The sequence below is a fragment of the Struthio camelus genome, chromosome 28 (assembly GCF_040807025.1).
Source record: "Struthio camelus isolate bStrCam1 chromosome 28, bStrCam1.hap1, whole genome shotgun sequence".
In the NCBI taxonomy this organism is placed as follows: Eukaryota; Metazoa; Chordata; class Aves; order Struthioniformes; family Struthionidae; genus Struthio; species Struthio camelus.
Genome location: NC_090969.1, coordinates 1,008,483 through 1,030,408, shown reverse-complemented (window position 1 = coordinate 1,030,408; position 21,926 = coordinate 1,008,483). Strand labels below are relative to the sequence as shown.

Sequence of the window (21,926 nt, the reverse complement as noted above, 5' to 3'; positions counted from 1 at the left end):
TGGGGTGCATGTGCGCGCACACGTGTGTGTGTGTGTGTGTGTGTGTGCGTGTGCGTGCGCTGCACGAGGTGCCCGTGGGTGGGTGTGAGCGTGCGTGCCCACGGGCACGCGTGTGCGCACGCAAAGCCTTGACTGCAGGCATGCATCCGTGTGTGTGTACACACGTGTGCGCATGTACACGCGTGTGCAAGCCAATCCCAGGGCAGGGGGCAGCGGGACTGTGGCGGGGGGGGCACCAAGGCCCCCCCCGGGCTCCCCCCCACGGCCCCACCTGCCCCACGCACGGATCTGGGGGGTGCAGATACCCCACGGCGGGTGGGGGGGTAGAAGAGCCCGGCATCCCCGGGCACCCACAACCCCGGTCCCCCCCCACATCGCGGACACGCGTGGGCGCCCGAGCAGACGGTACCGCTAGGACGGGCCCGGCAGCCGCGGGGGCGGCGGGGCGGGTGTCCCCGGTCCCCTCCGGAGGCTGCCCAGCCGCGGGGGGCGCAGGCCGGCCGCCACGGGGATGGGCGCGGGGGCGGGCAGGGCGGGGGCGGGGACGGCCGGGAAGCCCCGGCGGCCCCGTGCGCGGCGGAGCGCGGCGGCGGCGGCGGCAGCGGTGGCGGCGGCGCGGCCCTTCCCGGCGGAGCGCCGCGGTCCGGGGCTGGGCGGCCCCCGCCGGGATCCCGGACGCTCCGGTCGCTGCCGCCGGGCATGTCCGGAGCGGCGGAGCCCGCAGCACCCGGCTCCTTCCAGGTGAGCGGCGCCGACCGCCCCCCCCCCCCGCCCCCGAGCCCCGCGGCGGCCCGGTGCCCGGTCCCGCCGGATGCCCGGTGCCCGGTGCCGTCCGGTGCCGCCGGGGCTCACGGCTCCCTTCTCCCCCCCCCCCCCGACCCCGCTCCCCGCAGAGCCCCCGCAAGCTCCCGAAGCGCAAGAGCCGCTTCAAGCGCTCCGATGGCAGCACCTCGTCCGACACCACCTCCAGCATCCTCCGGCGGCAGGTGAGGCCAGCCCGGGCCCCCCCGGTCCGGTCCGCTCCGGTCCCCCCCCACCCCCCCCCGCTCCGGCCGGGGCACTGGGGCTGGGCGCACGCACCGGGCGCCGGTGGCATCGCCAAAGCCGCTCCCCGCGGCTAAAAATAGCGAGTGCTGCGTCAGGGCCGGGCCCGGGCCGCCGGGTACCGGCACTGCGGCGGCGGGGCCCGGCGGGGGGGGGGCGCCGGCGCCCCGGGACCCGCGGGGGGGGGGGTTGGAGGTCCGGCCGCTCCGCAGCGCCGCTGCCCGGCGGCCGTGGGGAAACTGAGGCAGGGCAGCTGAGGAGGGGGCCGGGTTGGGGGGGGGCTGGGTCTCCCTTCCCGCCTCCTCCCCACGGGAGGGGGGGGGCTCCCGCCGCCCCCGCCCGCCTGCTCCGTCTCACACCGAGCCGAGCGGGCCCCCCCCCCTCCCCGGGTAAGGGGGGGGTGGTACCGGGGCCAGCCCGCAGCCCTGGGGGGGGGGAGGAGTCGGGGGCCCGGCCACCCCCATGCACCCCTTGCAGGACCCCCTTGCAACCCCCCCGACGCCCCCTTGCCCCCCCTCTCCCCTCCGAGCACCCCTGTGCCCGGCCCCCCCCCGGCCCCCGCCCCGGCTGCGCGGCCCCTTCAGCACCTCGGAGAGGGCCCGGCGCGGCCCCCCCCCCCCCCCCCCCCCGGGCCCGGCCGCCGCGCGGTACCGGGGCGGGCCGGCCCGCTCCCCCGGGGCCCGCCGCTGCCCCCCTCCTCGGGGGCGGGATGGGGGGGGCGCGGCGGGGGGGCGGGAGCGGCTCCGGCCCCGCCGCAGGGCTCGCCCTGCAGACGGGGCTGCTGCCGCCTCGGGGCAGCACCGGGGCCGCCGCACCGGAGCATGGAGGTACCCACCGACCCCCCCCCCCACACACTCCCACCCCCAACCACCCCCCGGGACCCTCGGCGAGGCAGCCCCCCCATCCCACCCCTCCGCCGCCTTCAATTGCCCCGGGGGCCCGGTCCAGGCGCCCCCCCCTCCTCCTCCCGCCGGGGCCGCCCGGGACCCCCGGTGCGAGAAAGAGCCCCGGTGGCGGCGGCGGCGGGGGGGGGGGACAGCGGAGAGGGGCCGGGGCCCCCCGGCAGCCGCGGGAAGGGGGGCGGCTCCGTGCGCCCCGGGGGGGCGGCGGGAGGCGGGGGCGGGGAGGGGCGGGGAGGGGCGGCGGCGGAGCGGGCAGGGCCAGCCGGAGCCCGAGCCGCAGCCGGAACCGGAGCCGGAGCCGGTGCCGGGGCCCGGGCGGGGGGGGGCGCGGGCGGCTCGGCTCGGCTCGCCCCGTCTATGTCGTTTTCTGACTCCAGCGCTACCTTCCTGCTCAACGAGGTACCGGTGCCGGTACCGGGCGCGGCGGCGGTTCCCGGGGGGGCCGTTGTGCCCGGAGGGGGGGCGGGGGGGACTCGGTGGGGGCGGCTGTGCGCGGCGGCGGTTGTGCAACGGGGGGCGGCGACTGCGCACCGGGGGCTGCGCGCGGCGGCGGGACCGAGCCCGGGGCGGGGGCTCCGGTGCCCCCCCCCCGCCGCTGGCCCTTTGTTCCCGGGGCGGCGCCGCCGATCTCGCCCCCCCCCCGCCCACCCGGCCCGGGACCGCGCGGTGGGCAGCGGGGCCAGCCGCGGGGGGGGGGCTACATTGAGGATGCCGGCTTGGGGGTGGGTATTTTAGGGAGGCCATGTTGGGGGGGGCACGCTGGGAGGGCTGCGATAAGGTGGGGGGGAGCCCAGGGCCCCCCCGAGACGCGAGCGAAGCTGAGAGATGTGCGGGGGGGGGGGCTCTTCTCCCTGCAGAGGAGCCCCGTGCCGTGGGGGGGGGGTCCCGGTGCCCGCCGTGCCCACGGCAGCCCAGAGCATCGCCGGGGAGGGGGGACGTGGGGGGGGGGCTCGCAGATACATCCAGGCACCTATAAATATTTCACTGCAGCTTCTGCGCTTGTTCCGGGCGCAGCAGGCGCCGGCTCATTTCCCGCTGGGGGGGGGAAGCTGGGGGGCTGTGGCGCGCCCCGGCCCTCCGGGCCCCCCCCCGGCACAGCGGGGGCGGCTGCTGCTTCCCGGAGCCTGGCGTTTCCTGGGCATCCGGCGAGCCCTGGGTGCAGCCGTGCCCGCGGCCCCCCCCGTTAGGGAGCCGGGGCTCTGCCAGGCAGCAGCGGTGCCCGGAGGGGCCGGGGGGCACCGGGTTGGGGTCAGGCCCGGGCGTTGCGCGGCCGCCCCCGTCCCCGCTGCAGGGACGCAGGGCGCAGGGCACGGCCGCAGCGGTCTCTGGGCGCTGGCGGGGGGGGGAGGCTCCCGCGGGGCCCCCCCGACACTCAGCCCCCGTCCCCCAGGGCTCAGCGGATTCCTACACCAGCCGCCCGTCCCTGGACTCCGACGTGTCCCTCGAGGAGGACCGCGAGAGCGCCCGGCGCGAGGTGGAGAGCCAGGCCCAGCAGCAGCTCGAGAGGGCCAAGGTAGCGGGGCGGGAGGGAGGCACGCGGGAGCCCGTCCGCCCGGCCTCGTGCACGGCCTCCCCGGGGCCGGGGGTCCAGCCGCCGGGGGCCCGGCAGGTCGGCGCTGACCCCCGCGTCCCCCAGCACAAGCCGGTAGCCTTCGCCGTGCGCACCAATGTCAGCTACTGCGGGGCGCTGGACGAGGAGTGCCCGGTGCAGGGAGCCGCCATCAACTTCGAAGCCAAAGATTTCCTGCACATCAAGGAGGTGAGAGCGGGCTGGGGGGGGGGGGGGGGGGATGACACGAGGCCTCGGGGAAGGCAATTTCGGAGCCAGGGCCCCCGCCTCACCCCCTGCCCTGCCCCAGAAATACAGCAATGACTGGTGGATCGGGCGCCTAGTGAAGGAGGGGGGGGACATCGCCTTCATCCCCAGCCCCCAGCGCCTGGAAGCCATGAGGCTCAAGCAGGAGCAGAAAGCCAGGTAGGGAGCGCGTGGGCCCGGGGGGGCCGCCGCCGCCGCCGCTCCGCTCACCTCCCTTCTCCCCCAGGAGAGCTGGCAACGCTCCGGGCCTCGGCGACAGCGGGAACCGGCGATCGCCTCCCCCTTCCCTAGGTAAGGGCAGGCCCCAGGCTGGGGGGGGGGGCTCGGCCCTGCACCCCCTCCCCTGGGCCGTCACCAACCTCTGTCTCTTCTCTCCTCTGCCCAAGCCAAGCAGAAGCAGAAGCAGGTGAGTCCCCGGGGCGGCCGGTGCCCCGAGCCGGGGGGAGGCAGGGAGGGGGCTGCCGGCATGGCCGGAGGAGCTGGTCGGGGCAGAGACCCCATCCCTATAAGGCACGAAGGGGCAGGGGCGCCCGGTTCAGCCCGAACACCTGGGTTCCTCGAGACGGGCCCCCCCCCCAGCCCCGAGCCCTTCCTGCGCTCGTGGGGCGGGTGACGGAGCACCGGGCGCTGACGCCTCCCCGTCCCCCTCCGCAGACGCAGCACATCCCGCCCTACGACGTGGTCCCCTCCATGCGGCCCGTGGTGCTGGTGGGGCCCTCACTGAAAGGATACGAGGTAGGTAGGGAGGGGCTGGGGGCTCTGCCCCCCGTTGCCCCCAGGCTCCCGGCCACATGAGGGCGGCGAGCAGATGCCGGGGCCGCGGGTGGCCGGCAGGGCGCCGCCGCGGCTGCCTGGCGCAGGCCCCAGCGGCTCCATCTGCCTGCGCTCTCTCCCAGGTCACCGACATGATGCAGAAAGCCCTCTTCGACTTCCTCAAGCACAGATTCGATGGCAGGTGAATAACAGCCCCAGGTACCACCCCTGCTCCGGGTGTGCAGGCGGTCCGGGACCCCATCGCCGTCTCTCTGCGCCCCCCAGGATCTCCATCACCCACATCACGGCTGACCTGTCCCTGGCCAAGCGCTCTATCCTCAACAACCTGGGCAAGCAGGCCATCCTGGAGCGCTCCACCACCCGCTCCAGCATCGGTGAGGCTGCCCGGAGGGGCGCAGGGGTGGGGGACGGGGCTGAGGTGGCTTCCCCTGGGCCAGGTGGGCTGACACGGCTCTGTGTCGTCCCCCCCCCCCCCCCCAGCTGAGGTGCAGAGCGAGATTGAGCGCATCTTTGAGCTGGCCAAGTCCCTGCAGCTGGTGGTGTTGGATGCCGACACCATCAATCACCCAGCCCAGCTGGCCAAGACCTCACTGGCGCCCATCATCGTCTACGTCAAGGTGTCCTCACCCAAAGTGAGTGGGGCTGGGGGTTGCCAGGGCTCGGGGGGTCCCCCTTGGTGACCATCCCACCATGACCCTTCTCTCCTCCCCCAGGTCCTGCAGCGGCTCATCAAGTCCCGTGGCAAGTCCCAGGTGAAGCACCTCAATGTGCAGATGATGGCAGCCGACAAGCTGGTGCAGTGTCCCCCGGTGAGCCAGCAGGTCCCCCCAGCCCCAGGACCCCCAGGGTGCATCCCCCCCATCCCTGAGCCCCTCTTGCCTTTCCCTCAGGAGCTCTTTGACGTGATTCTGGATGAGAACCAGCTGGAGGACGCCTGCGAGCACCTGGCCGAGTACCTGGAGGTGTACTGGCGGGCGACGCACCACCCACTGCACGCCCCGCACGCCGTGCCCTCACCCACCAGCATCCCGGGCCTGCAGGTACAGGGGATGCAGCCCCGCTGATACCCCCGTGCCCCTAACCACAGCTTCGATGGTTTGCCAGGGCCTCCCCTGCTTCCCTGGAGAACAGGGATGGTGCCAGGGCGCCAGGTTGGAGGCCAGACCCACGGCGCTGGCCCCGTAAACCCGACTCTGCCCCCAGAGCCAGCAGCTGCTGGGGGAGCGGGGCGGCGAGCACTCGCCGCTGGAGCACGACAGCCTCATGCCGTCGGACGAGGCGAGCGAGACGTCGCACAAGACCTGGACGGCCTCGTCGCAGCGCAGCTCCCGGCACCTGGAGGACGAGTACGCGGACCCCTACCCCGACCTGTACCAGCCCCACCGGCACCACAACAGCGGGCTGCACGGCCCCGCCGGCCACGACTCGCAGGATCGCCTGCTGGAGCGCGAGGCCGAGCGCAACCACAACGACAGGAACTGGCAGCGCAACCGGCCCTGGGCCAAGGACAGCTACTAGGGCCGGGGTGGGGGGCGGCTGGGAACCGGCCCCCCCCGGCCCCCTGCACGGCCGCGAGCGGCGCCCTGGCGAGCCATGCGCTCCCCGGGGCCTCGCGGCGGCCAAGCTCCCCGCCGTCCCCCGCCCAGCCCGCGCGGGGACGCCCCCCTCGCCCCAGCCCCACGCTGGGGGGTGCTCAGACAATCTCCCTCTCGGGAAACTCCACCGCACCGGCAGCTTCCTCGCGCCTGGCCCCAGGCAGCACGTTCAGCCATAAGCACAGCGGGGGCTGGCAGCCAGGACGCCTGGGCTCTCTCCCCAGCTCGAGGTGACCTGAGAGCAGTCACATGCCTTCTCCCTGCCTCAGTTTCCCTGCCTGGCCCCTGCATCGCAGGCTGTCTCATTCCCTGCAGGGCAGCTGCCATGAACAGAGGGCGCCTTCCCGCAAAGAAACCGTGGGCCAGGTACCGGGGAGGGGGGTGGTTTTAGCAGCATCACCCACCCAGCACAGACTGCTGCCCAAAGGAAGGAGGGGAAGGTGTCCATTCCCCACGGGGGCCTGGCCTGCCCCTTCCCCTGCCCCTTGCATGGGACCCCCAGGAGGAGGGGGCCGCCCCTGTCGCTTTGCTCTGCATCAATTTTCTCCCTGCCCTGTTCACAGTAGCCAAACTGCTTCCTCCGCTGAGGACACAGGGCGAACGGGGACGCGTGGGGCGGCCGGACGCCGTACTGGGCGGCCGGACTCTGTACAGGGCGGCTGCCCCACGCCTGCACTCACTGCCCCGTTGCTTCGGTGGCCACAGCCAGCACTACCGTCTCCCACCCGCCTGCTTCCCCTGTCCCCGCGTAGCTGCGACCGCACGTCACCGCACAGTCCTGTAAATACAGTGCCCACTGCCCTCCGCCGGGTAGGCCAGGAGCGGCTCCGCAAAGGGTCCTGGCGCTTGGCTGAGCCGCCCCAGGGCCCTTTGCAGAGAGCCTGGCTGAGCCAGGGCTGGGAGGGGTGGAGGGCACAGATTTGTTATAATTTCTTTTGTAGAAAGCACTGATTTCCCTGTAACTTGTTTCAGAAACACGAGAGTGCTCAGAGTCACTGGTGTGTGTGTCTCTGCGGGTGGGTGGTGGGGACAGGGGACACTGGGGCACACAGTCTTTGGGCTCCAGGGCTGTACAGGGTAAAAAGGTACAATTCTGGAAGGTGCTGAGCACCCCAAGGCTCTTTCCTTAGGTGCACTGTCAGCTCCCAGCACCTCTGGGAGCACCGGAGGGTGCTGGGAAGGGCACAGCTCTGGCTGCCTGGGCAGGAGACCAAGGCTCCTCGCTGTCACCTGCTGTTTGAGGGAGAGCTGGGACCTCTCACAGTACCCGAGCCTCCCCGGGTCATGAGCTAGCCCTGCTCGGGTGTGGGGAGACGTGGGCTAAGGCAGGGCACAAGGCAGAGAGGGGGCTGGCAGGTGCCACAGAGATGGGACAGCACAGGGAGGCGATGCCTGGCAGCACTGCTGCAGTGTTTTTTTTTTTTTATTCCTGCAGCCTGAACTGGAGTTTCAGCTTTAAAAAAGGGATGAAGGGAGAAAGAACAGCTCCTGGGACAGCCCTGGCTAAAAAACAGCACGCGAACCCCAACATTAGCCCTGAACATGCCTCTGTGTTGGCAGGAGGCAGACGGGGAGGAATTTGCCTCCCAACAACCTCCAGAGGCTTCACCAGTTTGTGATGGATGGGAGGAGGGGGCCTGGGAGCAAAGGGGACTCTCAGGGTAGTCCCGGCCCCAGTCTTGGCTATCAGCAGTCCCAGCTGCACAGAGGCCTGGGGGTCTGGGAAAGGAGCAGCCAATAAAGTCCTGGCAGCCCCCAGCCCCAGTGGTCCTGGCGTCCCCAAAGCAGGGGACGAGAGGCAGATACTGGCCCCAGGGACTCACGCGAAGATGGTCTCCTCCCGCCTCTTCTTGGTGAGGATGGTACCGGGTTTGTGCTGGGCGTCGGGGTGGTTGGCCAGCTCCGGTGGGCAGGACGATACCGGGCTCTCCAGGATGGCCTGCTTGAGGTCGTAGAAGACCGTCGAGTCCTCCTTGGTGAGGAAGGTGATGGCCACGCCGCTCTTTCCTGCTCGGCCCGTTCGCCCAATACGGTGGATGTAATCTGCAGCCGGACACAGGAGTCGGGCAGGGCCTCAGCACCCAACTAAGGCACCACCGGGGCCAGGCACCCCCTGCCAAATCCCAGAGCCTGCAGCCCCCAGTCCCAGCCCAGGGGGCCAGGCCAGGCCAGGCCTGGACTCACCTTCGATGTTCTTGGCCATATCGTAGTTGACGACCATGGAGACGTCATGGATGTCGATACCACGTCCAGCCACGTCTGTGGCCACCAGGATGTCCTTGGCCCCGGCCTTCAGGTTGGAGAGGGCAAACTCTCGCTGCTCCTGGCCTTTGCCACCGTGCAGAGTGCAGGCGTTGTACTGCGGGATGAGGGGCAGGTGTTAGCGGGGGGCAGACAGCGCCCAGAGAGCCCAGAGCCGAGCTGCAGGATCTCCATGCACAGCTGAGAGATGGGGAAACAACTCCCCAGTTTGGAATGGGGCCCAGGGGGGCCTGGGATGACCCTGACCCACCCCAGTCAAAGCTGGGGACTCTGGCCTGGCCCAGACTCACCCCCATCTTCTCCAGAGACTTTGCCAGCACATCGCAGCCCTTCTTCTGGTTGACGAAGATGATGATGGGTGGGTCGAAGCCCTGTTCCAGGATGGCCAACAGCTTCTTCCTGTTGGGGAAGAGGATGGTTAGGAAAGGCAGGCCAAGGTGCTCCACAGGAGCCACTCTGCTCTCTGGGGCCCCACACTCTTCCTCCCCAGAGCTGCCTCGCTCCCCAATGTCCCAGACCAGCCCCTGAGATCCACCCTCACTGCCCCACCCTGTTGCAATAGGCCCCTCCGCACCTCTTCTCCGACTCCGACATGAGGAAGACCTTTTGCTCCACCCGCTCATGTGGTTTGCCAGCAGAGCCGATGTAGACCACAGCCGGACGGCGGAGATAGCTGCGGGCCAGCCGCTCCACTGCTGGTGGCATGGTGGCTGTGAACATTACGGTCTGCAAGAGATGGAGCGGGATTAAGCAACATCCCCCTTGGGATAGAAACGTGACCAGCCCTCCCTTGGTCCCTTCTCCAGCCACCCCGCGTTCTCCAGAGCCTTGACGCTGTCCCCACTCCACCCCAGGGACCACACTCAGCCTCATGTGCCTCTAGACCTGCTGGAGCACCCACAATGCCTCCCATGGCCTCCGACCCACACCCACCTGTCTGTACTTATGCTTCCCTGACTCAAAGTTGGCCAACATCTTCTCAGGGTCTTCGGCCTCATCAGTGTCGGGTTTTTGGTTGGTGACAGGCATGTGCTCCAGGATCTTCTGCACGTCAGGCTCGAAGCCCATGTCAATCATGCGGTCGGCCTCGTCCAGCACTACGTAGGTGCAGCGGCTCAGCACCAGGTAGCGGTTCTCCAGCACGTCGATGAGACGTCCTGGCGTGGCTATGACGATCTGGGAGCGGGCGGAGAGGATCAGTGTCTGCAGCTTGGTGCTAACCCAGCCACTCCCCCAGGGCCTGGTGCTGCCCCCAGCCCCCTCTGCAGTCCCCCCTCCCCCCAGGCCTGGCACTCACCTCGCAACCCATGCGCAGGCGGAAGCCTTGGTCCTCACGGGAGATGCCTCCAATCACAGCCACCGTGCGGATGCCCAGAGGCTTCCCAAACTTGATGGTCTCCTCCTCAATCTGCTGGGCCAGCTCTCGAGTGGGGGCCAGGATGATGGCGTAGGGACCCTGGTCTGACTCCTCGATCCTGTGGCAGGGCAAGGCAAGGCCTTGTCACCCACACTGCTGTGCTCCCCACTCGCAGCGTCACCTTGCTGCCCCGTCACCCCACGGCCCTGCCCTGTCCCACCACAGCAGCCCGCTTACCGATCGATCTTGGGCAGGGTCGTGATCCACACCAGCAGCGGGATGAGGAAAGCCGCGGTCTTGCCGCTGCCGGTTTCAGCCACGCCGATGATGTCGCGGTTTTGCAGGCCGATGGGGATGGCCTGGCGCTGGATGGGGGTGGGCTCCTGTGCAGGGCAGAGGCAGGTTGAGGAGCAGAACATGCCCTTCCCTCCTCACCGCCCAGACCAGGGAGAACCCAGGATTCCTGTTCCCTCTCCCTTGGCCCAGCTCCCCAAAGGGCCCAGTCAGGGCTCCCTGGCAGCAGCCCATTGCAGCCTCCTTCCCCGTGCCCACCTTGTAGCCACACTTGTCGATGACTTCCAGGATGTGGGGGGGCAGGGAGGAGTCCTTCCAGGAGCGGATGGGGTTGGGGATCTTGCCTCCCTTGGTGGTGATGCTGTAGTCCTCGCGGAAAATGCGCCAGTCCCTGTCCGTCATCTCGTCCAGCTTCTTCTGGGACCAGTGCCGGTCGTCCCAGCGCTGCTTGGCCTCCTTCTTCCGCAACTTCCGCAGCCGTGCCCTGGGTGAGGGGAGGCAGGGGACAGTGCTCTCCCCCTGGCCTCCAGGAGGGGTCAGAGCTGTCCCCACCTGTCCCCAGCCCACCCCACACCTCTGGGGACACTGGATTTACCCCTCCACCTAACAGAGGGACATGCTGTAGTCCAGAGCCCCTCATTCTGTCCCCACACGGACAGGTAGAGCCAGACAGGACCCCAGCCACCCCTCAGCACGCTCCCAGCTCCTCCCCAAGCGTGCTCACTCCTCCTGCTCCTTCTCCTCCAGTGTCCGCCTCTTCTCCATCAGGTCCCCGTAGAAACGTGACTGCTCCCGTTTCTGCTGTTTCAGGTCAATTCCCGCGATGAAGCCCCGGCCCAGCAGCTGCACCTGGTGCCGCTCCTTGTACCTATGGCGGGAGGGGAGCGTCAGGGGCAGGGCTGGGGCTGCCCCATGCTCCCAGCCCCAGGGGTGCCCCCAGCACTCACAGGGGGTTGTAGTCGATGGACGTGTCCTCTGACGCGTCCCACTCAAAGACAAACTTGCGGTCGTTCAGGTGCCGGGTGCGCCTTCGCTTTTTCACTCCTCCCAGGTACCGCTCCTGCAGGCGGCAGAGCGTCAGCCCCTTCCCCCAGCCCAGGCTCCCCTCCCCGGCCGGCAGAGAGGGGACCCAGGCGGCCAGGGCACCCCCCTGCCCCAGTCCAGGGGGTCTGCAGCCACTGGCACCTTGATGGCGTGGAGCTCTTTGCTCTTGTCTTTCTCCTCCCGGATCTTCTGCCTGCCTTCCTCGTCCTCCGTGCCATTGGTTTCCCGCTCCATGCGCTCACGGCGCTCCCTGCGCTCACGCTCCTGGGGGTCTTCTGGGGAAGTCGGGAAAGGGTATCAGAGCCGAGCCCTCCCCAGCAGGGCTGGGAGGGGGGTCTGCTCCAGCCCCTCGCAGCCAGGCAGGCCGCAGTAGGGGCAACACCTTACCCAGCATCTTCCTCCCCATCTCCTGGAACTGCTTCCGCTTCTTCCTCTCCTCCTCCAGCAGCCGCTGCCGTTCCTCTACCTCCTGCTGCCGCCGCCGCAAGGCCTCGGCCTCCCGCTCCGCTTTGGACAGGAATTTGGGCTGGGACAAGAGAGGCAAGTTTGTACCACAGCTGGCTGCAACCCCCTAGCCACACCGACCCCGGGGCTGCCCCAGGCAGGGAGCAGCGTCCAGCAGGACAGGAATATCCCCATGTTACAGCTGCTGTGGACAAGGGGTGCTGAGGCCACGCAGGGAGGGAGGCCTCACACTCGTTCCCATGTGGGGGCCGCTCAGGCCCCTTGCAGCAGGGAGAAGGGAGACCCCCATAGCAGGGAAAGGGTCCCTGCTCTTACCTTGGCTTCTGCCTCTTCTTCAGCCTTCTTCTTGGCCAGTAGCTCCTCCAGGGACAGAGGCTGAGCCTGCAAACGTAGGGCCGGACCGTTAGCAGCCCCGAATGCTCCCAGTGGGCATCCCCTGCCCTGCCAGAGGCAGTAGCAGCCCCCCAGGAACTGTTCCCAGCCCAGCCTCCCCCCGTTTACCTTCTCCTTCTTTAGCGCGTTCTCATCTTCCTCCTCCACCTTCCGTGAGTCCCGATCCTTCCGGGACTTCGAATCCTTGCCCCTGCTTGGGGACAAACTTCCGAGCAAAACAAAGGAGAATCAGGCACCGAGCGTAATCCCATCGTCACCCAGTCCCTTCTCTCGCTAGGGCCCAGAATAACGATTCCTACAGAGCCACACGCTCCCGAAGCGTCACTGTGCTCCACCCCAGCAACAGCTGCGTTTCCAGGCTCGGTCCCCTACACGCGCTCACAGAAAAGCTGGGCGGGAGACGAGAGCGCAGACACATAGACAGAGACGTTGAGAGAAGAGCAAGCGCTCACCTAGATCGCTTCCTGTCCTTATCCCGCCGGTGCCCATCTTTGTCCCGGTCGCGGTCCTTCTTGCTCCTGTCCCGGTCGCGGTCTTTGTGCCGGCGATCCCTGTGGAGCAGGGCAGTCGCGCACGGCTCAGCCCCAGCCCCGCGGTCCTTTTGGACGGCTTTTACACGCACCCGAGAGCGACAGAGCTCTCTCCTAAAAGCCAAGCGGTGCCTGGGCTGGGCCGTCACCCTCTGAACTCACCTGTCCGCCGACTTGGAGCGGGAGCGGGTGCGCGAGCGGCTGCCCCGTCTGCGGTCCCGGGAGCGGTGCCGCTTCCTGTCCTTGGAAGGGGAGCTCTTGCGGTCGCGGTCCCGGTCGCGGTCCCGGTCGCGGTCCCGGTCCGGGGAGCGGGAACGTTTCCTCTCCTCCTTGGCGGGAGACGCGTCCCGATCCTTCTTGTCGGCCAGTTCTCCCGCCATCTACGAGGGCGGCGGGTCAGAGCGGCAGCCGGGACCGAGCCGGTACTGAGAACCGGAGACCGGTGACCGGCGTCCCAGGGACCCCACACGGGGGGACCGGCAGGGCCCTCCAGCCCCGAGCGCGGCAGGGTCCGGTGGCTCCGCGCCCCGCGGGGGCAGCGAGCGCGGTACCGGGGCCTCACGGCCCAGGGAGCCTCCACCGCACCGGGGGGCGCCGGGGAGCGCCGGGGGGCGCCTCTCCCCCCCCGCTCCGCCCCCTACGCCAGGAACGGCCGCGCCTCCCCCTGCCAAAGCGTCCGGTCGAAGCCCCCCCGCGCCCGGGCTCACCGCCGCGCAGGCCCAGGCCTCAACGCCGCCGCGCCGCCATCGCCATCGCCGCCGCCATGTCCGCGGGCACCGCGGGGCACGCTGGGAACGGTCCCGGCGCCGCGACTACAACTCCCGGCAGCCCCCGCGGCGCGGCGCGGCGCGGCCCCCGCCCCGCCCCGCCCCGCCCCGCGGCTCCCTCCGCGCGGCCGCAGCGCCACCGCGCCCCGCGGCTCCCTCCGCGCCGCCAGCCGCAGTGCCGGCGCCGCCGCCGCCGCCGCTGGGGGGCCACGGCCGCCCGGGCCCCTGCAATAACCCCACATGCCCTGGGGTCCCAGCAATAGCCCCACATGCACTGGGTCCCAGCAATAGCCCCACAAGCATCCTGGTCCCCTGCAGTAACCCCACATGCCCTGGGGTCCCAGCAATAGCCCCACATGCACTGGGTCCCAGCAATAGCCCCACAAGCATCCTGGTCCCCTGCAGTAACCCCACATGCACTGGGGTCCCAGCAATAGCCCCACATGCACTGGGGTCCCTGCAATAACCCCTCATGCACTGGGGTCCCTGCAATAGCCCCACATGCACTGCACCCCCTGCAATAGCCCCACATGCACTGGGGTCCCTGCAATAACCCCTCATGCACTGGGGTCCCAGCAATAGCCCCACATGCACTGGGGTCCCTGCAATAACCCCTCATGCACTGTGCCCCCAGCAATAGCCCCGCATGCACTGCGCCCCCTGCAATAGCCCCACATGCACTGGGGTCCCTGCAATAGCCCCACAAGCATCCTGGTCCCCTGCAGTAACCCCACATGCACTGCGCCCCCTGCAATAGCCCCAGATATGTCATGGCCCTCTGCAATAACTCCTGCAATAGCCCCACGTGCATCCCTGTCCCCAGCAATAACTGCTGCAATAACCCCACATGCACTGCGCCCCCTGCAATAGCCCCCTTCAATAACCCCTGCAGTAGCCCCACAAGCACCGCAGCCTGCTGCAGTAACCCCTGCAATAGCCCCACATACACTGCGCCCCCTACAATAACTCCACATGGACCATGCCCCCCTGCAATAGCTCCCATGCACCATGACCCCCTGCAATAACCCCATATAAACTGAGTCCTCCTGCAACACCCCTTGCAATAACCCCACATGCACTGTAGCCCCCTTCAACAAACCCTACAACAACCCCCCCACTCCATGGCCCCCTGCGATAACCACATCTGCACTGCAGCCCCATACAGTATCCTGTACAATAACCCTCCGCGCACCCCAGCAGCACCCTGCGCACACCACAGCCTTGGGCAGCACCACCACATGCACCACAGCCCCCTCTCCCCTCCCCCCCCCCAAAGCAACTGCCCTCCTGCCCCAGCACAGGCCTGGCAGGGGGCTGAGGACCTCAGCCACCACTGCCCCTCGAGCTGCTCTCTGGAGAGCAGGAGGCACCCAGGGAGCCCTTACAGGGTGCCCAAAGTCCACCGCACCCGGCACAGCCTGGGTGCATCAACCCCTGCCCCTCTCCCCCCCACCCCAGGCTGCCTGGGCCACCCCACCTCATCACCTATGGGTGGCCAGATACAAGTATCACTGTCATCCTCCCTGCTGGCACAGGCAGAAGTTGTGACACAGATGGAGGACAGACCCCCACCCAGGCCTGGCCCCAAATCCCCCCGACGCAGCCCCTCACCCAACACACGACCAGGCACCCACTGCACGGTGGATAGTTGTTATATTTCCAATAATAAATAAGCTTTTTTAATAACACTGAACATTGAACAGAGTCACCCCAAGAGACAGTCTATAAAACAAGTCGCCCCCTGCCCGGAGCCCCACAGAGCCCCTCGGGGGGCTCCAGGGCCAGGGCCAAGCAGCAGATGAGGGATGGGGCAGAGCCAGACACCAACTGGGCATTCAAAGAAAAAGGATGAGTCCGTGGATGAGTCCTGCCAGCTCCGGGGGCTCAGGAGCAGCCACTGAGCAAGGTCCCCTCTGCGCCGGGGGTCCCCCAGGTCCCCCCACCCCATGGCATCACAGCAGGGGCTGCCCCCCAGCCCCAGGGGCCAGGACGTGCGCGCTGTCTGGGGGGAAGCGGTGTGATGTGGGGGGCCGCCGGCATCCTCCCCGCGGGGCACCACGCCGCAGCCCCCACTGCCCCGGTGCGGGGGCCTCGGGGGGCCAGGGCCATGCTGTCCTGGTCTCCCCCCTTCACATGACGGAGCAGCTTTTTGCCTTCTCCTTCTTGAAGGCGGAGGAGATGAGCTCGGAGCGGCTGGGCAGGTGCAGGAGCCGCTTGGAGAGGCTGCGCGCGGGGCTCTTGGGCAGCTGCGGGCTGGGTCTGCTGAGGCAGATGCCGGACACGGTCCGGAAGATGCTGTGCACGCTCTTCTCCGACGTGAAGGCCGAGCACTCCAGGTAGCTCTCTGCTCCCAGCTGCTTGGCCGCAGCGCAGCCCTGTGACCCAAAGCCACGTCAGACTGAGGCAGTAACTGACTTGCTGCCCCCAAACTGGCCCCCTCAGCACCCTGATTTTGGGTCCCAGCCCATCCCCAGCACCTGCTCGTAGGAGATGGGCGCCTGCTTCTGATGGGAGAGCTCCATGAGGGTGCTCAGGTCCGTCCGCAGGTCCGTCTTGCAGCCGATGAGCAGCACCCGGGTGTTGGGGCAGTAGTCCAGGATCTCCGTCTTCCACTGCACACACAAACCCACAGTCAGCTGGGCACCCTGGGGTCCCCAAACCCGATCCCAATGCAGGGGCTTTCCTGGGAAAATGGTCCCCACGACCGTGCACGGAGGGATGGGGCTGAGCACCCCTCACCTTCTTGGATGCGCTGTCCAGGGTCTCAGGGCGGCTGATGTCGAAGCAGAGCAGCACGGCATCCGAATCGCTGTAGCAGAGGGGACGCACGTTGTCATAGTAGGGAGAGCCTGGGAGAAGGGGGGGGAGTCACCACGCTGCACCCCGCAATGGCCGAGGGGCTGCTGCCCCCCAGGCAGCAGGGAGCTTGCAAAGGAGGGGGAGCAGCTCCAGAGCACCCTAAAACACTGCCTTGCCTCGTTAACACACCCATCTTCACTAATGAGGCAGCAGGAAATGGTTCCTGGGGAGTTTATATAACCGCAAACCCTCCCCCACAAGAAGGGAGCCCTGCCAGCAACAGGGGTGTCAGGGACCAGCCGGGGCACCCGGTGAGGGGGTGGCAGGGCACCAGGCCACCCCCATGGGGCATGCCCCATCACCAGCACCGCAGAGGGACACTGCGAGGGAGCCCCCCCTGCAGGCATGGGGGTGAGGCAGGGCACCCCCTCCATGCTGCCCCCCCCGACCCCAGCGTGTCCTCCGAGGGGTTTTGCAGCCCAGACGCTCCGTGCGCGGAATAGCAAAGAGGCTGCGCCAGCACATCGCCATGGCAACATGGGGACCGCAGGTGGCGGGGACCCCCTGCCGATGGGGGGGACACTGCAGCAGCGGGGCAAGGCTGCCCCAGCCCCCCCCCCCCCCCCCCCCAGGATGGGGCAATGGCAGGACTCCTCCATTTGCAGAGGCCCCCATGCAGCCCTAAGGGGGGCTAGGAACACAGAGGGGCTTGCACTGGTGCTGGGCTCCTGCCCAAAAAAGGGGTGCTGAGCCCATACCTGCCCCCAATGCATCACCCCCACCCCACAGAGCCCTGTCCCCTCCTGCACCCAGGGGACCAGGCCCCCCCCACTCCCCAGCCTCAAGGATCCAGGCCCCCACCCTGAGCCAGCCCCGGCTATGCACCCCCACTGCAGCCCCCTCAAACCAGGTCAGAGCCCCCCACCGTGCCCCACTGCAGGCTCCCCCCGTGCTGCAGCCCCCCCATAGCCCAGGCATCACACCCCCCCCACCACTGCAGTGCCCCATTGCAGGGCTCCACCATGCTCCCCCACAGGTCCCCGATACCAGCCTCCCGCAATACTGAGCGCGCAGCTCCCCCAGAGCATGCCGCACCCCCCCCGCTGCATGCCCCCACCTCTCGGTACCGGAAGGGCATTCTCCCCCCCAACTCCTCCCCGGGAATGTCCCCACTTCCCCCAGTACCAGACAGGCACCCCCCTTTCCCATGCATTCCTTCCCAGTACCGGAGGTGCAACCCCCCCACCCCGGTACCGGAGGGGCATCCCCCCTCATTCCCCATGCATGCTCCCCCCGGTACCGGAGGGGCATCCCCCCTCATTCCCCATGCATGCTCCCCCCGGTACCGGAGGGGCATCCCCCCTCATTCCCCATGCATGCTCCCCCCGGTACCGGAGGGGCATCCCCCCTCATTCCCCATGCATGCTCCCCCCGGTACCGGAGGGGCATCCCCCCTCATTCCCCATGCATGCTCCCCCCGGTACCGGAGGGGCATCCCCCCTCATTCCCCATGCATGCTCCCCCCGGTACCGGAGGGGCATCCCCCCTCATTCCCCATGCATGCTCCCCCCGGTACCGGAGGGGCATCCCCCCTCATTCCCCATGCATGCTCCCCCCGGTACCGGAGGGGCATCCCCCCTCATTCCCCATGCATGCTCCCCCCGGTACCGGAGGTGTCCCAGAGGCTCAGCTCCACGCGCTGCTCCTCGCTGGCCAGGCACGCCGTGTAGTTCTCAAACACGGTGGGCACGTACGTCTGCAACGGCACCGACAGCGTCAGCGCCCGGTGCCGCCGCCGGCCCGAGCCCCGCTACCGGCGGCGGCCGCGGCGCGCCTCACCTCGGGATAGCAGTCCTTGGCCAGCACCTGGAGCATGGCCGTCTTGCCGCACTGCACGTCGCCCACCAGCACCAGCTTGCAGCGGGCCGGGGCGGGCGGCGGCGGCCTCCGCTCCCTCATGGCGGCGGCCCGAGCGCAACCCTCCCCCGCCCGGCGCCCACCCGCCAGCCCTGCGCGCCCGCGCCGCAGCGCCCTTATATAGCGCCGCCGCCGCCACGCCCCGCCCACGGCGGCGCCCGCCCACCAATCGCGGCGGGGGCGCTCGGCGCCGCGGCCAATGGCGAAGGGGCGAGGGGGGGGCCGCCCCGCCTCCCTCGCCGTCGCTGCCCGGGGAGGGGGCGCACCTGGGGCAGGTAGCGGCGGAGCGGGGCCGGTTTCGGGGCAGGACGGGGCCGGACAGGCCGGGACGGGGCTGCGGGAGCAGGGGCAGCAGCGGCGGGACGGTTTCGGGGCGGCGGCGGGGCCGGTTTCCGGGCAGCGGCGGGAGCCCTCCGGGCCAGGGGGCGCCTCTCTGCCTGCGGGGGGGCCTCTCGGCGGCCGGAAGTGCGGCCCGCTCGCTTCCGCCCCGAGCCGGAAGTGGCCGTTGCTAGGTGACCGGTGGGACGCGAGCCGCCGGGCCGGGTGCTGCTTGGCCCGGGGTTGGGGGGGGGGGGAGACGTGAGAGGTACCGGGGGGGGAATCGGGGGGCGGGAGATGGGGCAGGGGAGCGGGGGGACACCCCCGGGGAGGGGGGCAGGGGGGCACCCCCGGGGAGGGGGGACACCCCGAAGGAGGGGGGGGGAGACACCCCATGGGGGAAGGGGTGAGTGGGGCAGGGGGGACACCCCGGGGGGGGACACCTCATGGGGGAGGGGGTGAGTGGGGCAGGGGGGCACCCCCGGGGAGGGGGGACACCCCGAAGGAGGGGGGGGAGACACCCCATGGGGGAAGGGGTGAGTGGGGCAGGGGGGACACCCCGGGGGGGGACACCTCATGGGGGAGGGGGTGAGTGGGGCAGGGGGGACACCCCCGGGGAAGGGGGACACCCCGAAGGAGGGGGGGGACCACCCCATGGGGGAAGGGGTGAGTGGGGCAGGGGGGACACCCCCGGGGGGAGACACCTCATGGAGGAGAGGGGACACCCAAAGACGGAGGGAGGACACTCCATGGGGGAGGGGGTGAGTGGGGCAGAGGGGACACCCCGGGGGGGGACACCCCATGGAAGAAAGGGGACACCCCAAAGAAAGAGGGGGGGACACCTGATGGGGGAGGGGTGAGTGGGGCAGGGGGGACACCCAAGAGGGAGCACTGTGGGAGATGGGGGGCACCCCACAGGGAAGGGGATGGGGGGCTGGGAGCAGAGGGAGGGGGCCTGGGGGCACCCTGGTGTGGAGGTGACCGGGACCCCGGTTGCCCCCACACACACTTTGCCCCACAGCCCCGCCGCCATGCCGAAGAAGCGGCGCCGGCGGGCTGCGGCCGCCCGCACGACGGAGGAGAACCGGCTCCTGCTGCTGCAGCGCCAAGCCCTGGCCGAGGAGGAGGAGGCCAAGAAGAAGGGGGAGATGCTCAACCAGTTCCTGAAGGTGCCTGGGGGCCTGTGATGCGTTTCCCTGCGTGCCGGCCGGCTCTGTCCCCCGTGGGACACGTCCCCACTGCCCCTTGACCCCACGGCCCCCCACACAGGACAAGCTGGCCAAGGAGGAGCACAGCAGCGCCTTGAACCTCGACAAGATCAACACGCAGTGGCTCGCAGTGCTGCGGGTGACCAAGGCCAAGGAGCTGCGCACAGATGTCGAGATCCTGAGCCAGACCTTCGCGCGGGTGATGGACTGCAAGGACAGCGTCATCAAAGTGAGCGCGGGGCTGCCGGGGTGGGAGGGCAGGGCTGCGCAGAGCCCCCTGCCTGACCCTCCCTCCCTCCCTCCTGCAGTCCCTGGCCAGAGACCTGTTTGAGGCAGAGGCGCAGCACGCCCAGGCCCTCTCCAGCCACCTGCACAACATTGACCGCCTGCTGCAGCTCCAGCGCTGCCGCCTGCGCTACCTGGAGGAGGATTATAACACGGAGCTGGAGGCTCTCAAGGAGGAGTTTGAGACGGAGAGGTATCGAGGAGAGGGAGAGAGGGATCTGGGTGCAGTGGTGGCACCCGCTGGCTGTCCTGCCGGGACGCTGTGTCCCTGGTGGGGAGCCCTTTCGTAACGCTGGAGAGGGGACCCCCTGGCCTGCCCTGGCCCTGTGCTCCGCAGCTCCCCGACATTTCCCCCAGGAGAGCAATCCTGGAGCAGCACAAGCAAGAATGCTGCTACCTACAGGACGTGATGCTGGCCGTGGAGCAGAACTTCGTTGAGAACAACTACGAGGCCACGCTGAATTTCCAGAGCGCCTGGGATGACATCAAGAACAAGGCAAGGGTGGGGGACAGGGCAGGTCTCGATGAGGAACTGGCCAGGCTCTTTAGCACACTCTTTAGCAGCTGACTCTGGTGAGGAGCACTTTAGGTTTCGGGGCATGAGCAGAGCACAGTGAGGGCTGGTGGAGCCTCAGCCGCAGTGGAGGCAAGAGGGACCTGCTTCGCTTGGAGCATGGTGGTCACAGCCTGGGGAGGAGGGGAAGGGCTGGTGGGACACCCCCTCCAATGTCTCCCCCCCCAGCAACTGGAAGAGAAGCAGTACAGCCGCTTGCACCTGAGCAACAAGGTGGAGGCCCTCTGGAAGCAGTTCCAGCAGGTCCTGCACAGCTACACAGAGGCCACAGAGGACCGGAAGATTGCCTTTGAAGTGCTCAAGCAGAAGGACAAGAAGAGCTCCAAGGAGATAGAGATGCAGACGAAGAAGCTGCAGAAACTCCAGGTTGTGGCTGCAGAAACTCATGGCACAGGCGCAGCCCCGAGACCCCCCATCCTGTCGCTAACGCTTCATGTGCCCCCAGGACTCCATCGCGGCCATAAAGGGCAGGATCGCGGCTCACCTCCAGGAGAGCGAGGAGCAGAACCGGTGCGTGCGGGAGGAGAAGGAGGTCATCCTCAGGCAGCTCCAGGAGCTCAAGAAGGAGATGAACCAGGCCAGGGCCAAGGCCCGCAGCAGCCTGGTCAAGCTCACCACACAGAGCAGCGCTGCCCTGAAGGTGCTGATGCACGTCGTGGAGAAGGTGAGGCCTGCAGGCTGCGTGCTGCCTGCCCTGGGGCAGGACCGGGCTATCCCGGGCCACCCACCCGTCCCCTCCCTACCTGCCCTCTCCGGTGTCCCCTGCAGGCAGAGCGCGTCCTGCGACTGGGTGAGATGTGCCGTAAGCTGGAGACGGAGGAGGAGAAGGTGCTGCCGTTCTACCCTTCCTCGCTGGCTGAGGGGGAGCAGCAGGACGCGGAGCAAGTCCTCAAGGAGACACCTGCAGAGCCTCTGGCCCAGGTGAGGACGCAGCGCTGGGGTCCCAAGCTGGCTAGGCACTGCCATGTGGGAGGGAGGGACAGGGGAGAGCCTTGGGGACAGCCAGTGCTGGCCTGGCTCGTGCGCACGTGCCTGTGTGCAGGGGTGGGTTTGGGCCCTCCGGCCTCCTCATCCCTCCCTCCTGCGCAGGCCATGCAGGACTACGTGGGGCTGGAGCGCTTCTGGCAGCGGTTCAACAAGGCAAAGCTGGAGGAGCTGGCGCTGGTGCAGGAGAAGGCAGCTCTGAGCCACAGGAACCAGCGCCTGCGGGAGCTGCTCAAGCAGTACCTGGAGGGGATCTCCGTGAGTGAGGAGGTGCTCAGCAAGCCCAACCCACTCCTCACCCTCCAGCACAGGAGCTGCAGCCCCAGGGCCTTGCCCCGCGCCGGGGGGCCCGTGCACAACGTCATCGAGGCAGCACACGTGGTGTCACGCACCCTGTGAGCTTCCTGGGGGAGGACGCGTGGCCGGGTCGGCCCCAGCCCCAGCCAGAGCTGCGATCGTCTCGCGGCCTGGGGCACCCAGCTGAGCCTGATGCTCAGAGAGAGCACGGGAACCTGCCTGGAGCTGCCATTAAAGAGCTTGACTGTGCCCTGGATGTGCTATGGGTCTTATTTCTGGTCACACACAGCTCCGTTGGGCA

General features: G+C 68.9%; 4 protein-coding genes across 9 annotated transcripts; 2 read left to right on the top strand and 2 right to left on the bottom strand.

Annotated features, from left to right (window-relative positions):
- The first annotated feature begins 617 nt into the window (after positions 1-617).
- Positions 618-7,122, top strand: CACNB3 (calcium voltage-gated channel auxiliary subunit beta 3). Of its 3 annotated transcripts, XM_068921640.1 has the most exons (14): positions 618-741; positions 894-986; positions 3,337-3,459; positions 3,583-3,705; positions 3,806-3,921; positions 3,989-4,053; positions 4,149-4,168; positions 4,417-4,497; positions 4,659-4,717; positions 4,801-4,910; positions 5,017-5,168; positions 5,250-5,345; positions 5,427-5,576; positions 5,740-7,122. In XM_068921640.1, exons 1-14 carry the CDS (start codon positions 700-702, stop codon positions 6,052-6,054), a joined length of 1,545 nt encoding a protein of 514 aa, XP_068777741.1. In that variant the 5' UTR covers positions 618-699; the 3' UTR covers positions 6,055-7,122. The 3 variants fall into 3 exon arrangements, with proteins under 3 accessions (XP_068777741.1, XP_068777743.1, XP_068777742.1); XM_068921642.1 differs by lacking the exons at positions 618-741; positions 894-986 and adding an exon at positions 1,848-1,871; XM_068921641.1 differs by lacking the exons at positions 618-741; positions 894-986 and adding an exon at positions 2,216-2,345.
- A 400-nt stretch (positions 7,123-7,522) lies between these two features.
- On the bottom strand, positions 7,523-13,341 carry DDX23 (DEAD-box helicase 23). 2 transcript variants are annotated; one of them, XM_068921638.1, is made up of 17 exons: positions 13,184-13,341; positions 12,639-12,856; positions 12,399-12,497; positions 12,055-12,151; positions 11,869-11,934; positions 11,476-11,614; positions 11,230-11,363; positions 10,992-11,104; positions 10,769-10,912; positions 10,303-10,528; positions 9,988-10,133; positions 9,691-9,868; positions 9,327-9,569; positions 8,968-9,119; positions 8,684-8,792; positions 8,316-8,490; positions 7,523-8,174 (listed from the first exon to the last, which is right to left on the bottom strand). In XM_068921638.1, exons 2-17 carry the CDS (start codon positions 12,854-12,856, stop codon positions 7,951-7,953), a joined length of 2,463 nt encoding a protein of 820 aa, XP_068777739.1. In that variant the 5' UTR covers positions 13,184-13,341; the 3' UTR covers positions 7,523-7,950. The 2 variants fall into 2 exon arrangements, with proteins under 2 accessions (XP_068777739.1, XP_068777740.1); XM_068921639.1 differs by having other exon boundaries at positions 11,230-11,360; positions 13,184-13,319.
- A 1,536-nt stretch (positions 13,342-14,877) lies between these two features.
- RND1 (Rho family GTPase 1) lies at positions 14,878-18,047 on the bottom strand. The gene is made up of 5 exons (XM_068921319.1): positions 17,882-18,047; positions 17,711-17,798; positions 15,983-16,092; positions 15,721-15,855; positions 14,878-15,618 (listed from the first exon to the last, which is right to left on the bottom strand). The coding sequence occupies exons 1-5, from the start codon at positions 17,999-18,001 to the stop codon at positions 15,373-15,375; spliced, it is 699 nt and encodes a 232-aa protein (XP_068777420.1). The 5' UTR covers positions 18,002-18,047; the 3' UTR covers positions 14,878-15,372.
- Positions 18,048-18,181: 134 nt separating this feature from the next.
- CCDC65 (coiled-coil domain containing 65) lies at positions 18,182-21,880 on the top strand. Of its 3 annotated transcripts, none has more exons than XM_068921315.1 (9): positions 18,182-18,234; positions 19,299-19,446; positions 19,547-19,714; positions 19,794-19,963; positions 20,128-20,266; positions 20,513-20,710; positions 20,790-21,008; positions 21,113-21,265; positions 21,434-21,880. In XM_068921315.1, the coding sequence occupies exons 2-9, from the start codon at positions 19,309-19,311 to the stop codon at positions 21,725-21,727; spliced, it is 1,479 nt and encodes a 492-aa protein (XP_068777416.1). In that variant the 5' UTR covers positions 18,182-18,234; positions 19,299-19,308; the 3' UTR covers positions 21,728-21,880. The 3 variants fall into 3 exon arrangements, with proteins under 3 accessions (XP_068777416.1, XP_068777418.1, XP_068777417.1); XM_068921317.1 differs by lacking the exon at positions 18,182-18,234 and adding an exon at positions 18,249-18,471; XM_068921316.1 differs by lacking the exon at positions 18,182-18,234 and adding an exon at positions 18,464-18,545.
- The last annotated feature ends 46 nt before the right edge of the window (positions 21,881-21,926 follow it).